The 14,411-nt window shown below is 35.6% G+C and overlaps 2 protein-coding genes across 2 annotated transcripts; one reads left to right on the top strand and one right to left on the bottom strand.

Annotated features, from left to right (window-relative positions):
• Window positions 1–436: 436 nt before the first annotated feature.
• LOC110649889 (cysteine-rich receptor-like protein kinase 25) lies at window positions 437–3,935 on the top strand. Its single transcript, XM_021804632.2, has 7 exons — window positions 437–1,300; window positions 1,439–1,582; window positions 1,685–1,806; window positions 1,952–2,165; window positions 2,328–2,565; window positions 3,182–3,332; window positions 3,453–3,935. The coding sequence occupies exons 1-7, from the start codon at window positions 511–513 to the stop codon at window positions 3,783–3,785; spliced, it is 1,992 nt and encodes a 663-aa protein (XP_021660324.2). The 5' UTR covers window positions 437–510; the 3' UTR covers window positions 3,786–3,935.
• Window positions 3,936–9,374: 5,439 nt separating this feature from the next.
• Window positions 9,375–12,545, bottom strand: LOC110649895 (cysteine-rich receptor-like protein kinase 44). Its single transcript, XM_058140407.1, has 7 exons — window positions 11,639–12,545; window positions 11,187–11,309; window positions 10,965–11,095; window positions 10,625–10,835; window positions 10,221–10,458; window positions 9,955–10,105; window positions 9,375–9,857 (listed from the first exon to the last, which is right to left on the bottom strand). The coding sequence occupies exons 1-7, from the start codon at window positions 12,438–12,440 to the stop codon at window positions 9,534–9,536; spliced, it is 1,980 nt and encodes a 659-aa protein (XP_057996390.1). The 5' UTR covers window positions 12,441–12,545; the 3' UTR covers window positions 9,375–9,533.
• Between the last annotated feature and the right edge of the window lie 1,866 nt (window positions 12,546–14,411).

The raw sequence follows: 14,411 nt of genomic DNA, 5'->3' as shown, positions 1-14,411 counted from the left end.
AAAGGACGCAGAACAGAAGAAATATCCAAGTCCACCCATTTGGTCAACAAACCTTTGTACCTCATACACGCCGTGTAGGCCGGGCCATTTTTTGTTTGAAATCAATTTGGAATCTCTGACTTTGGTGCATCCGGACCATAAATCTGAATGGACATTTGAAGTGTTCCCACAATTTTTGTTTTCATTTAATTTGATTTTATTTGGTTTTATCCAATTTAACGGTCCATTTCTCTAATTTTTTTTGTTTTTTTAATAAAAAAAATTTAATTTTCGCTCGAAATTAAATTTGTCTATTTTGGGCTTGTTTAGTCACAGTTCAAATTAATTATGGAATTGACCGATTGTGATATATTTTAACTTATTCGATTCTAATCCGACCTCTAATCAGGTCTAAATCTGTGGAATTTTAATAGAGATCACTTACCTGAAGGACCACCAAATTGACTCAGGTCTGCTCCTTCAAGTTTTAAATCTTATCTCCAGAATTTAATTATTATTATCATTTCTGCAATGAACATTTCCAAAACCTTTGTGTTTTCCTTTGTGCTTAGCTTGCTTAGCGTCACCGGCGAAGCAGCAGTAACGTTCTTGTATTACAACTGTCCGAACACAACTACTTTCACTCCGAATGGGACTTACCACCATAATCTCAATTCCCTCCTTTCTTCTTTCTCTTCTAATGCTACCCGCGACAATGGATTTTACAACCTCACCGTTGGTGATCATGGCTCTACAGAGATCGTGTACGGCCTCTTCCTCTGCCGTGGTGATGACACCAAGGACATCTGTCAAGAATGCGTCACAACCGCTGCTAAAGAGATAGTTCAACGTTGCCCACGAGAGAACGTCGCTTTAATCACTTACGATGAGTGTATGCTGCGTTACTCGAACCAATATTTCTTTTCTTCGGTGCAAAGAGAGCCCGATTTACAGCTGTTGAATACGCAGCAAGTTTCAGAGCCCGGGCGATTCATGGACTTGCTGGGGAAAACGATGGATAATGTTACTGCACAAGCCGCGAATGATCCCTCTGGAAAGAGGTTTGCTACAGCGGAAGCTAATTTCTCAAGTTTCCAAAAGCTGTACACCCTTGCACAGTGCACGCAGGATTTATCTGTGGGTAGTTGCACTGAATGTCTTCAGGCGGCCGTGGATTACCTTCCGGGTTGCTGCAACGGGAAGCAAGGAGGAAGGGTTATATTTCCAAGCTGTAATGTTAGGTACGAGCTATACCCATTTTACAGGGCTGTAGCTCCACCGCCATCGATGCTTCTGCCATCCCCTTCACCAGGGCGGAAGGGTAAGTTAGAACCATTGAACTTAACTCCAAACATAGAAAAAGACTAAACGTATACGCAATATTTCAGAGGCTATTCCCATCTTGAATTATTATACTGTTCATTTTCTAATGAAGTTTTCCCCTTTCCTTTCTCTGTAGGCAAAAGGCAAGTCTCAACTGTAATTATTATTGCCATCGTTCTTCCAATCGTAGTCTCTGTGATGCTTTTTGCCATAGGCATCTGTTATCTAACTAGAACCAGAAAGGGAAGCCTCAAGTATGCTGGAGTGCCAGATAAAAGCGGTAAACAAAATTGAAATTACTTGAAAATTGTAAGCAATCTTTGTGTTCTTATGAGTAAAATAAACGATTTTAATATATAAAATATATTTCTTGGTTGTGTAGGTGGGAATGAAATTACAACCTCACAGCCCCTGCAATTGGACTTGGCCACCATTGAAACTGCAACAAACAACTTCTGTGCTGATAACAAGTTAGGTGAAGGTGGATATGGAAAGGTTTATAAGGTAATCAAGAAACTAGTATAATTGTTTGATTGTTGTGGATGTATATGTCAAACCAGGATTGATTGAAATATTTGGAATTTTGTGCCATTTGGGAATTTTGATAGTTCTGTTGTAATTCAAACTATAATTTAAAGGACATTCACAGGGTATACTGCCCAATGGACAAGAGATCGCTGTGAAGAGATTATCAATAACAAGCTCCGGACAGGGTGCAAAGGAATTTAAGAATGAGGCTGCTACTTTAGCTAAGCTTCAACACAGAAATCTAGTAAGGCTATTAGGATTTTGCTTTGAAGGGGAAGAGAAGATACTCATTTATGAATTTTTCCCCAACAAGAGCCTTGACTACTTTATATTTGGTATGGCCTCTCTTGGCAAACATAGTGCTATTGATTACAAAAAATGAACGCCTTCAATATTAATTACCAAAAGAGAAGTGAAAAAAAGACTGTTAGGTCAGTAATTTTGATATATATTTGACATTCCAAGCCTAACTTGATTGTTATATGGTGCACGCACAGACTCTGAAAAACAAAGAAAGTTGGATTGGTTAAGACGTTACAAGATAATTGAAGGAATAGCTCGAGGGATTCAATATCTTCATGAGGATTCTAGACTTAAAGTCATACACCGTGATCTCAAAGCTAATAATGTTCTGCTAGATGAGGAAATGAACCCCAAAATATCAGATTTTGGCATGGCAAGGATTTTTGGTGTTGATCAAAGCCAAGACAAAACAGATAGAGTCATTGGGACATTGTAAGTTTCGTACTTATCTCTGTATTGCATAAACTGTATTTAAAAAATGAAGAAAAGCAAATGCACACGTGCTAATTTTGGCCAACTTGGCGACCGTCTGGTTCGAAACTGGAACCGGATTGAAGCTCCACAGGTCCAAATCGATATGGTTCAAATTAATGTTTTTACAAAATTTAAGTTGTTAGATTGACTCAAACCGTATTGAACCCAAACTGAAACTAGAAGGAACCCTGCTGTCCTGTCTCTAACCCTCCGTTCTACGGACCAGAATCTGCCCTTGGACTGGGCTAATTATTAGAAAATAATAAGTTTGCAGTTTTCATATTTGATCTGATTACTAATTGTTGGGACAAGTACAAGTAGAATTAACTAATTGTTGAACCAAAATATAGAAATGAAAAGAAAGAAAGGATCATACCCACGCTTGTGTTTTCATACTTCAATCTAGAGAATTCAAGGTTAGCTTCTACAGATCATAAACGTGTGCTTTAATTTTATGTGTTATCAGAGATGCTCTGTTTACTGTGACATTAAGGAAAACTGCTGAGTTTGGATAGTTCTTGCAAGGTTAATTAAAGAAATTTTGTTGTGTATTTGTTACTGGTTTCCCTTCCAGTGGATATATGGCTCCCGAATATGCAATGCATGGACAGTTCTCGGTCAAGTCTGATATGTACAGCTTCGGTGTCTTGGTTCTAGAAATTATAAGTGGAAGGAAGAATAGTTCTTTCTGTCAAACAGATGGTGCTGAAGACCTTGTGAGCTATGTAAGTGTAGAGTTTTCCTCTCATAACTTGTATCCAATGTCTCCTCATCATCAACAGGAGATGCATAATCCTAATTATAGCTGAAACTACATGGAACATAATTACTTGGAACTTTTGCAGGTTTGGAATCATTGGAGAAATGAGACACCTTCGGAAGTGTTAGATCCAACTTTGAAAGGTTCATGTTCAACAAATGAATTCTTGAGATGCACACAAATAGGGTTGTTATGTGTTCAGGAAGATCCAGCTGATAGACCAACAATGGCAACAGTAGTTCTCATGCTCAGCACTTATTCTGTTACTCTACAAGCACCTCAAAAACCTGCATTTTGTTCCTGGACTAGATCAGGGCAGAACAACACATTGAAAGGGTTAGAGTCAGATCAATCTGCTAGCAAGTCAGCGCAATTGTCTGTCGATGAAGCATCAATTACTGGAGTATATCCTCGGTAGTCACAAAATGAGATTTCTCCAGAAAAATAAGCTATATGATGTGTTAATAATTGGTGTTACCCGTAAACACCCATCAACTTGGAAACTTTGCTATGTCAAGGCATGTACTAAGATTTCTGGAATAAAGGATCTCCAAAATCTTTTTCAGAATTTTAGAATTTTGATGAAAAAAAAGAGAAAGAAACAAATAAATGGAAATCTGTGCATCCAATGTTGTGAAAGGAACGTAAGACGGCTCCCTAGAACTCACAAATGCTGCAAAATAAAGTAATCACAGCAAGTAATAAAGTGAGGACAGCAAAGAGATAACTAGTTCTCAAAGAGAAATTTCATCAAATATATGGTGGGCACAAATCTGCAGAAAGCTTTGACATACAAATACATTTTATTCATGAACTAAAGTGGCCTTTAAATAGGCTTGACACAATAACTGAAAACAATAAAATAACAGAATTAATTGGCACTAAATCAAAAATGCTCCCACTACTAACAAACAACCAGAATTTTAGGAAGAAAAACAAAACGCGCCTAAGACAAAGTCAGAAAATAAAACAACTGTCACTTTGAATCAATCTCTAATACTCCCCCTTAATTCAAAGTTGCAAACTCCAAGCTGATTTCTAAAGTAGACATGCTTGTCCCGTGGAAGTGATTTTGTGAAGATATCAGCAACTTGTTCATTTGTGCTACAATACTGTAATTTGATTTCTCCATCTGCCACAAGATCTCTAATAAAATGAACACGAATGTCCACATGCTTTGTTCTTCCATGGTACACTGGATTTTTTGTCATGGCAATTGCTGCTTGATTGTCACAAAAAATTTCAGTTGCTCTAGATTGTTCTTGACAGAGATCAGCAAGAATTCTCCTTAGCCATACTCCTTGACATGCTGACGATGTTGCCGCTGCGTATTCCGCTTCTGATGAAGACAAGGCTGTCGTGCTCTGTTTCTTTGAACTCCAAGAAATAGCACCAGACCCAAATCCTGAAGTGCTCCTTCTATCTTCCAAGCATCCAGCCCAATCGCTGTCAGTGAACCCACTTAACTTGAAAAATGATACTTTTTCATACCACAGCCCATAATCAATGGTTCCAATACATAATGCGTAATTCTTTTCTTTGCTCCAAGATGATGCTTTGAAGGATTATGCATGAACACGGAAAGTACACCAACCGAAAATGCAATGTCCGCCGTGAGTGTTAAGTAAATCAAGCCACCAACCAAGCTTCTAAAGTGACTTGCATTGGCTTGTTCACCCCATCATCAACTGTAACTTATCATTTAAGTTCATAGGAGTGGTGCAACTTTGCAGTTTAACATGCTGAATCTTTTAAGTAAATTAGTTGCATATTTCCTTTGTGACACAAAAATACCATCTTCAACTTGCTTAACCTCTAACCCAAGAAAATAATGCAACACACCCAAATCTGACATCTCAAACTTCTTTTTCATGCAGACTTTGAATTCATCAATAAGAGAAGGAGAAGAGCCCATATAAATCATATCATCAACAAAAAGTCAAATAATTAGAAGATCATTTTTACCTTGCCTTTTTGTATAGAGAGTGGGCTCATTCTTACTTCTCTCAAAGCCATCGATGGAAATAAGAGTCGATTTTTTGTACCATGCCGTGGAGCCTGCTTCAATCCGTAAAGTGCCTTTCGCGACTTGTAGACTTGGTCTTCTTTTCCACGAACAACAAAACCTTCAGGTGAGAAACATACACCTCTTCTTCTAATTCCCCATTTAGGAAGCATGATTTAACATCAAATTGGTAGATGGGCCAATTTAATTGAGCAACCAAGGCTATTACAATTCTCACCGTTTCAAACCGTGCAACCGGAGAGAAGGTGTCGTCATAATCTACACCTTGTTGTTGTGAATAGCCTTTCACTACGAGTCGTGCCTTGTATTTTTGAATGCTGCCATCTGCATGAAACTTTGTTCTAAAGACCCATTTAACTCCAATGGCTTTCTTATCTTGAGGAAGATCTACCAATTCCCATGTTTCATTCTTCTGGATTGCTTCAAGCTCATCTAACATTGCATTGCGCCATTCTTCTTTTTCTGCTGCTTCTTCAAATGTTGTTGGATCAGCTACAAACAAGGCTTGTGTGCCTTCATAAATTTCAGCCAATGATCTGAATTTTCTTGGAGGAGTTTCACCTTCAGATGCACTACTGTTGCTGGAACTTGAAGAAGTAGTGCTTGGTGAGGTTGATGAGAATGGACTAGGAGTGTTTGGAGGGGTTGCTTGCTGTCTAATGGTTGGTGATCCTTCATTTTCTGCTGGAATCTTGAACTGAATGTCATCTGATTTCTCCTGCCAACACCAGCTTGCCTCTTCATCAAACACAACATTCCTGCTAACAATCACCTTGCCACTCACAGGATTGTAAAGCCTATATGCTTTGGATTGAGTACAATAACCAACAAAAACACATTTCACAGATTTTTCATCAAGTTTGCTGCGATTATGTGAATCTACCAATGAATAGGCAATACAACCAAATATTTTTAAGTGGCTTACCCAAGGCCTTCTTCCACTCCATGCTTCATACGGTGTTTGGTTTTGGACAGCCTTTGTTGGTGACAAATTCAACAAATATACAGCAACTGCAACACCTTCAGCCCAAAAATGATCAGGCATTCCCTTAGCCTTTAACAAACTTCTTGCCATTTCAACAACAGTGCGATTTTTGCGCTCAGCCACTCCGTTTTGCTCCGGTGTATATGGTGCTGTTAGTTCTCTGTGCAGGCCTTGTTCATCACAAAATTGATTGAATTCTTGAGACACAAACTCTCCTCCTCTATCGGTGCGAAGGACCTTTATGCTTTTTCCACTTTGCTTCTCAACAAGTGCCTTGAACTTCTTGAAAGTGTCAAAAGTTTCTGATTTGAATTGCAAGAAGTAAACCAAGCTCATGCGACTATAGTCATCTGTGAACAATAGAAAATAACGACTCCCACCCAACGATTGTGTTTTCATGGGGCCGCATAAATCAGCATGTACAAGCTCAAGACATTCAGATGCTCTTCTAGACTTTCCTATAGGAAATGGTTTTTTACATTGTTTCCCATATACACACCCTTCACACAAATCTAATGACTCAATTCTAGGTAACCCAAAAACCATTTCCTTTTGACTCAATAATTTCAGACCCTTTACATTCAAATGCCCATACCGTAAATGCCATAATCTAGACTCTCTATTTTCATTGATAATAAGAGCATGTTTTTCAACACTAGAAATTTCAAATGGAAAAAGCTTATTTGGTGCCATGTGAACATCTACAATAATCTATTCTGATTTTTTATCTCTAATCACACATGAGCCATCATCAAACATAATTGAATATCCACTCGACACAAGTTGTCCGACACTTAACAAATTTTGTGATAGACAAGGAATAAAATAAACATTGTAAAGGAGCTTCACATTACCGTGGCCTTTGCTTATTGCCACCGTGCCTTTGCCTTCAACTTGCACTTGTTTGTCATCACCAAGTCTCACTTTCAGTTTGTATGACTCGTCAAGCTCCTTAAATAAAGATTTTATTCCAGTCATATGATTGGAACACCCGCTGTCCAGAAACCAGATGTCACTTGAGGCTTTGTTGTCATCTTGAGAGGCCATAAATAGCTTGAGCTCTTCCTCATCTTCTGCAAAATTTGCTTGCTTTTCTTTCCTCCAGCATTCTGCCTTCACATGCCCATACTGCTTGCAATTATAGCACTGGATATTGCTCTTGTAATTTTTCTACCTCTCTGTTATTGGCCCTTGCTCATCTTGTCCACCAATTTTGCCTCTACCTCTACCACCTCTGCCACCACCTCTGCCGCGATATCCTCCTCTACCACGTCCTCTGGTTAATGCCTTCCTTGAGTCATCTTGTTGTTTAAATGACTCCCCCATCACTTGAAAAGCCTTTTCATCATTCTTTTCATTTGCCCTGTTCAACCTTGCCTCATGGGATTGTAAAGATCCCATTAGTTCATCAAACGAGTAAGTAGCCAAGTCTTTCGACTCCTCAATAGCTGCCACTACATGATCAAACTTTGGAGTTAAACTGCGCAACACTTTTGCAACAACAGTCACATCAGTAACTACTTCTCCATAAGACCTCATTTGATTAACTATTACAGATACTCTAGACAGAAAATCCTGCACTGATTCTCTGCTTTTCATTTGCAAGGTTTCAAAATCACGGCGAAGTGATTGGAGTTTTACTGTGATTACCTTTGAGGAACCTTGGAACGCCGTCTGCAAGGTCATCCATGCTTCTTTGGCGGTATTTCTTTGCGCTATTTTTGAAAAAATTGACTCATCCACTTCTTTGGATGAAGAACAGTGCTTTGGAGTCCCTTTTCTTGTTTTCTTTAAGTCTAGCCTCTTCATCTCGTTCAGGATACCCGTTCTCAACCAAGTCCCACAAATCTTGAGACTTGAACAATGTCTTCATTTTGATGCTCCAGAATTCATAGCATTCACCTTTGAAGATTGGAATTGATGGTTGAGAAATATTCATTGCATTGCCGTTAGATGCCATGAGTCGTACGCCCGGTTACAATCGAACGATGCTCTGATACCACTTCTGTTGTGAAAGGAACGTAAGACGGCTCCCTAGAACTCACAAATGCTGCAAAATAAAGTAATCACAGCAAGCAATAAAGTGAGGACAGCAAAGAGATAACTAGTTCTCAAAGAGAAATTTCATCAAACATATGGTGGGCACAAATCTGCAGAAAGCTTTGACATACAAAGACATTTTATTCATGAACCAAAGTGGCCTTTAAATAGGCTTGACACAATAACTGAAAACAATAAAATAGCAGAATTAATTGGCACTAAATAAAAAATGCTCCCACTACTAACAAACAACCAGAATTTTAGGAAGAAAAACAAAACGTGCCTAAGATAAAGTCAGAAAATAAAACAACTGTCACTTTGAATCAATCTCTAATATCCAATTCGTGCCAATATATATAACATTTATATTTTTGAGATTCGATTAGGCCTGATTTAATTATATGATGCATGTACAGACTTTAAAAACAAAGAAAATTGATTGGTCAAATATGTTACAAGATAAAAACAAAGGGGGAAAAAAAAAAAACTCTTGCAATGACTTCACAAAACGTTCATAAAAATTTGTATGGTTATGTGAACTGTTGATACTTTATCTTTTCCCTTTTAAACAGGAATTATAAAGTGTACTTGGTGTATAAGTGTACTTGGTGTATATGTATCTTATTTCATAATCATATGAGATTCATCATTCATATAATGGGGAGTATCTATATTTTTATAAGAAATTAAAAACAAAATTTATGCAGTCTGGAAGAATTATGGAATTTTACCCTTTTTAACTTGCTAATATTATTGGTGTTGACGTTTAAGTGGTTCCTAAACCCTGTAAAGTCTGACGTTTAATTGGCTCCATTGGTGGTGCCTTTTAGAGGCATGGCAGTTTATTGATTTAAAGAGACCAGACTCGACCCAGATATAAAGTAATTAATAAAAAATTCTTAAGTAAATCCGTTTTACTTATAATGAATTAATTTTAATTATTGATTGTGGTGAATTTCATATTATTATAATTAATGATTATAATGATTGTATATACATAAATCAGTTTCAAGCCAAGGACAGAAAAATGCTGAAATTCACCAAAAATTCAGTGTTATGATGAAATTAAAAATCAAAACATGATTATATGTTACGATCTTTATCATCTTCAAGTATCATCGGGGAACTTGTTCGCTAAGTGAAACCTCGTTTCTTGATTTATCTACCGCATTCATTTCTGGATTAGGTGGTGATGCTTGTGGCTCTTCCTCAACGATACTGTGCATAAAATATGCAGGTCTTGAGGGTAGTGGGAGGGAGACAGAGTGACTGCTAAGCATGAGAATAACCGAATCCATAGCAGGTCTCCTTGTCACATCTTCTTGAACACATAGTAACCCAACATGGATACATCTTATCATTTCATTTCTTGAGCCAACACTTAATGGAATAGCATCTATCAGATTTAATGGCGTTCCTTCATTCCAACTTCTCCACGCCTGCAAAAATTAGATTCAAAATTTGTAAGCTAGCTACACCATATGGGATAAGAAGATACAAATAGCTATAAAAAGTTGCAAGATTAATACTACTCACATAGGTAAAGAGGTTTTCATCCACTTCTCCATTTCTGAAACAGCTAACCTTTTGACCGCTCATTATTTCCAAAACAAGCACACCAAAGCTAAATACATCAGATTTCATAGAGAATCGCCCATGCATTGCATACTCTGGAGGCATATACCCACTAAATATATACAATCAATAGTTAATATAAGCAATAATTAAGCTCATGATTATGCCTACGATTATATTTGAGCTAAATACTTGAGCTCCAGCTAGTTTAATTCTTATATACTTACTAGGTCCCCATAATTCTACGTGTAGCATCTTGAGATTGATCCAATGGAAGCAATCTTGCTATTCCAAAATCAGAAATTTTAGGATTCATTTGTTCATCTAATAGAATATTACTAGCTTTGAGATCACGATGAATAATCCGTGTTCGAGAATCTTGATGAAGGTAAAGAATTCCTCGAGCTATGCCTTCTATGATTTTATATCTCTTGTTCCAATCCAGTAGCAATCGCCTAATTGAATCTGTAGATTCACAAAATTTTAGAGTTTAATTAACCAAGAGTACTAATTAATTAGAAATAGAAATATAAAAATGTGTAGTGTACATATATTTGTGCATCTGACATTTTGGATTTTCATTGGAATAAATAAGACTAGTATGGTTGAAGCAGATATCAGGAATTAATACCAAATATGTAATGGTCAAGGCTTAAATTGGGAACAAACTCATAGATGAGAAGCTTTTCTCTTTCCTGCAAGCAGAAACCTAGGAGCCTAACCAAGTTCCTGTGTTGAAGCATGGCCACTAATAGGACCTCATTTTTAAATTCAACTTCTCCTTGTGAAGAATTTCTTGACCACCTCTTCACAGCGATAGCTGGTCCATCAGGAAGTCTACCCTGAAAAGAAGAAAATAGTAAGTAATTATATTGTATTATAATAAGTGGTATTGAAAGAATTAGAAATTTTTGGTTCAACTTTTAAGAAATAATGAGGTAATATTTTTGGATTTACTTATATTTAATTACCTTATAAACAGTGCCAAATCCACCTTCTCCAAGCTTATTATCACCAGAGAAATTATTTGTTGCTACCCTTATAGCCTCAATGTCGAATTGCAAGGATTCAGCAGTACTTTCATCATTTCCCTCACAAACATCTTCATAAAGGAACAAGTTAATGCATGTGGAAATTAATGCCTCTCTGCTGGTAAAAACAACCAAAGGTTAAAATAATAAATGCTAACTTACTTTCCCTCCGCTGCCTTGGTTTCCTTCTCCTGAAAAGGATGTACATGAATGTAACAAGCAACAGAAAGCTGACCGCAGGAACAACGGTAATCACGACAGTACCAGACTGAATACCTCTTTTACCTGGTCAAGTCAAAAGCTTCTTCAGTTAATATATAGTTTCCACAAAATATTCCTCAAAATTTTATAGCTACTACAAAATGCATCCAGTGCAGTACTCAATTCTTCCATTCAAATGGGAGAAAGACCTATGATACTTTTATTATTATTATTATTATTATTATTATTATTATTATTATTTAGCTCCAACTATGACTCAAATTCGAAATTTTATAGTTGTAGAGATGACTTGTGTACCGCTATAAGCCAAAAGTTACTGTTACCTATGGATTAATTTTTAAGGATGAACATATCACGAAAATGCAAGAGAAATAATTTCATCAAGATATTACCTTTTGCAACTGTTGTTGTCGGTGGAGGTGGAAGAGATGCCTGTGGAGCATCAGCAGCAGTGGATTCGTAGAAGGGGTATAGATCCCACCGGAACCAGCAGCTTGGTTTGAGAACATAACCTCCTCTCTTTCCAAGGCAACAAGCTCTATAGTCACCCACAGCTTGCTGCAGGCAATAACTACAATAACTCTGGGAGAGATCAGGTGTACACTGCATCATTACATATATGGTTTGAAGTGTTGTGTAATTGGCTTCTCCAGTTGCGAACTTTATCTTTGATGAGCCCATGGAAGCTTTTGTTCCAACTCGTTCCATCAAACTGCTCCAGATTTCATCAAACTGTCCAATATTCGATGGCAGGTTGTCGACGTTGTATCCAGAATTGGAAGGATCTAGCTCCAATCTTCCAACAATATAGCGATTAGCATACCGAATAATACAGGGAGGAACATCAGTGCCCCCTCCCCATGAAATTGCTTCTTTCTGGTTAGGACAGTTTGATATGAGATTTTGAATCCCATAATTGACACAGTTGGAACAAGCTTCTGAAGAAGAGTCTACCCTGCAAAGCACAAGACCGTATACAGTATCGCTGCCTTGGCCAACTGAGGTAGTGTAGAAACTAATATTTTCTGTGATATTTGAAGCAAGAGCAGAGAGGAGGCGGCCACGATTCTGGGCATAGGTGCTGTTGGTTGTGAAGTTTCCTGTTTCGTAGCAAAACAGCTGCTGAGCACTGGCAAGAGTGATGAATAATATAAGAATGTAAAGAATAAGGGCAATGAAGTTTATAGAATCCATTGCATGATAGTGAAGAAGAACTGGCAGTTGAATTTTGGAAAAGAAACAAAGCTTCCTCTTATGGTTTCCTTGAAAGGCTTATTACTTTCCCATGGCAACACCCATTTTATATTTGAGAAATTCTTAGGTTTACTAAGGTCTACCACATTATTTATATAATTAATCAATAAAATTCTTTCACTTATCATATTTTACAAATAAAATTTTCTTAGTTAAACTTAATTTAGCACATCATTTTTAAATCATTACAATAAATTTAAGCATTAATAATATTTAATATAATTTTTTACATTATGTTAAAGTACTAAATAATTAGTAAAAAATATTATTAATTATGAGATCTATATATATCATTGAATATTTATTGATAATTTATATTAATAATATGTTTTAAGTATTTAACCCGCGTGAGATATGCTATTAAAGTTTAAATTTACTATAATAAATTAAACTAATAAAATTATTTTATGATAATACAATAACAGATAAAATTTTTCAATTATCCTTTTACATGTTTTGTTTGATCAGAAGATGTAATACGTCTTTTTTTATTCTAGAGGCTGCTGCTTAGTAAGAGGTAGACATACTGCCTGCTATTGATTATATTAATATATATCCTCGGGTGGTTCTTTTTTTTTATTTATTTTATTTATTGTAGTCCTAATTAATTAACTCGTTATAATAGAAACTAAGCAATGCGTAGAACCTGCTTCGCATGAACCATTTTCAATGAAAGAAAGAGCATTATTGGATTCTGTAACCCAATATTTTTTTCCATTAACAAAAATAATTAATGGTCTCTTGCTGCGTTTTGTATATTTTTTAGGATAAAACTGCATCTTTATGATAAACAATAATCAATTAACCAGTTGCTCTTTTACTGTTTTTTGGAAAAATATTAAATATATTAATGTTAATGAACAATGAAATTTATTTTTAAGTTTGTAGCGAAGAAAAAAGTTTCTTGTAAGTGATGTGAGTCTGTACCCACTTGCTTACATCAATTCAATCTCCAAATGTGGCATTAATTTCTTTCTTATTCATATAGTTTGGGAATCAAATGTAAGATTTTATGATATTAAAAATTATTATGATATTAATAAATTAAAGCTTACCAACACCGTTATTTAATGAATAGATAGATGCTTAATTATTTGCATTTGCTCGTATAAATTTTCCAAATCAACTAGTATGACATTGGCATTATTGGTATTCCCTGTTCGATTATATAATCCCTAAAATGGCCATTTGACATTTTTTTTTTCGAAAAATGGGTATTTGACATTCAATGGCTATTTGGGATCAAAGCGTAAGCTTGAATAATTTGCATTAACAAAAGCTTAGTCAACACAGTGGAATTATTTATAAGTCTGATCCTTTTAATGATCTTGTTAGAAACTTTAGACGTTACTCTTTTTGTATTTTTAATTTTAATGCTGTTCTGACTTATACTACTAATATAAATATTTAATTTATTTTCAATATTAATCTATTATCCACTCAAAATATTTTCTTTCTTAATTCTCATTATTGGTACAAATTTTATTAAATGTCGGTAATAGATAATACTGGAATTGAACAATATAATTTTATTAACTTTCCATTGGCCTTTATTGTCACCATTGAAGTTATAGTGACAATATCTATACATAGATTCGACTAAATAATTGGACACAGTACAAACACAACAGTATTAACTTAGTACAGTACAACAGTATAGATTATATTATAAATTTAAGTAGGTAAAATTTTAGTATTTTATATTTTATAAGTATGTCAATGAGATATGAAATAAATATAAAGTTTTAATTATTAAAATAATTTATATTTATGATTTTAAATTAAATATTTTGATGCTTCAAAAAAGATTAAATCTTTTTTCCTAAAAAAATTAAATATTTTGAATTTAATAAGTTATTTGAACAAATTGCACTGAATATTACAATTAAATTCTTAGATTAATTCATACAC

The sequence above is a fragment of the Hevea brasiliensis genome, chromosome 18 (genome assembly GCF_030052815.1).
Source record: "Hevea brasiliensis isolate MT/VB/25A 57/8 chromosome 18, ASM3005281v1, whole genome shotgun sequence".
Taxonomy (NCBI): domain Eukaryota; kingdom Viridiplantae; phylum Streptophyta; class Magnoliopsida; order Malpighiales; family Euphorbiaceae; genus Hevea; species Hevea brasiliensis.
Note: the sequence above shows the minus strand (reverse complement) of the source record. Positions and strands in the feature narration are given on the sequence as shown.

What these genes read in the sequence shown, in the direction of transcription:
- LOC110649889 (XM_021804632.2), top strand. Translation starts at nt 511, where the DNA reads ATGAACATTTCCAAAACCTTTGTGTTTTCCTTTGTGCTTAGCTTGCTT. An exon ending in CCTTGACTACTTTATATTTG is followed by an intron (nt 2,166 to 2,327) that starts GTATGGCCTCTC and finishes GTGCACGCACAG; the next exon opens with ACTCTGAAAAACAAAGAAAG. An exon ending in GATAGAGTCATTGGGACATT is followed by an intron (nt 2,566 to 3,181) that starts GTAAGTTTCGTA and finishes TTTCCCTTCCAG; the next exon opens with TGGATATATGGCTCCCGAAT.
- LOC110649895 (XM_058140407.1), bottom strand. Translation starts at nt 12,440, where the DNA reads ATGGATTCTATAAACTTCATTGCCCTTATTCTTTACATTCTTATATTA. An exon ending in CGTAGAATTATGGGGACCTA is followed by an intron (nt 10,106 to 10,220) that starts GTAAGTATATAA and finishes GTATATATTTAG; the next exon opens with TGGGTATATGCCTCCAGAGT. An exon ending in ATGAAAACCTCTTTACCTAT is followed by an intron (nt 9,858 to 9,954) that starts GTGAGTAGTATT and finishes TAATTTTTGCAG; the next exon opens with GCGTGGAGAAGTTGGAATGA.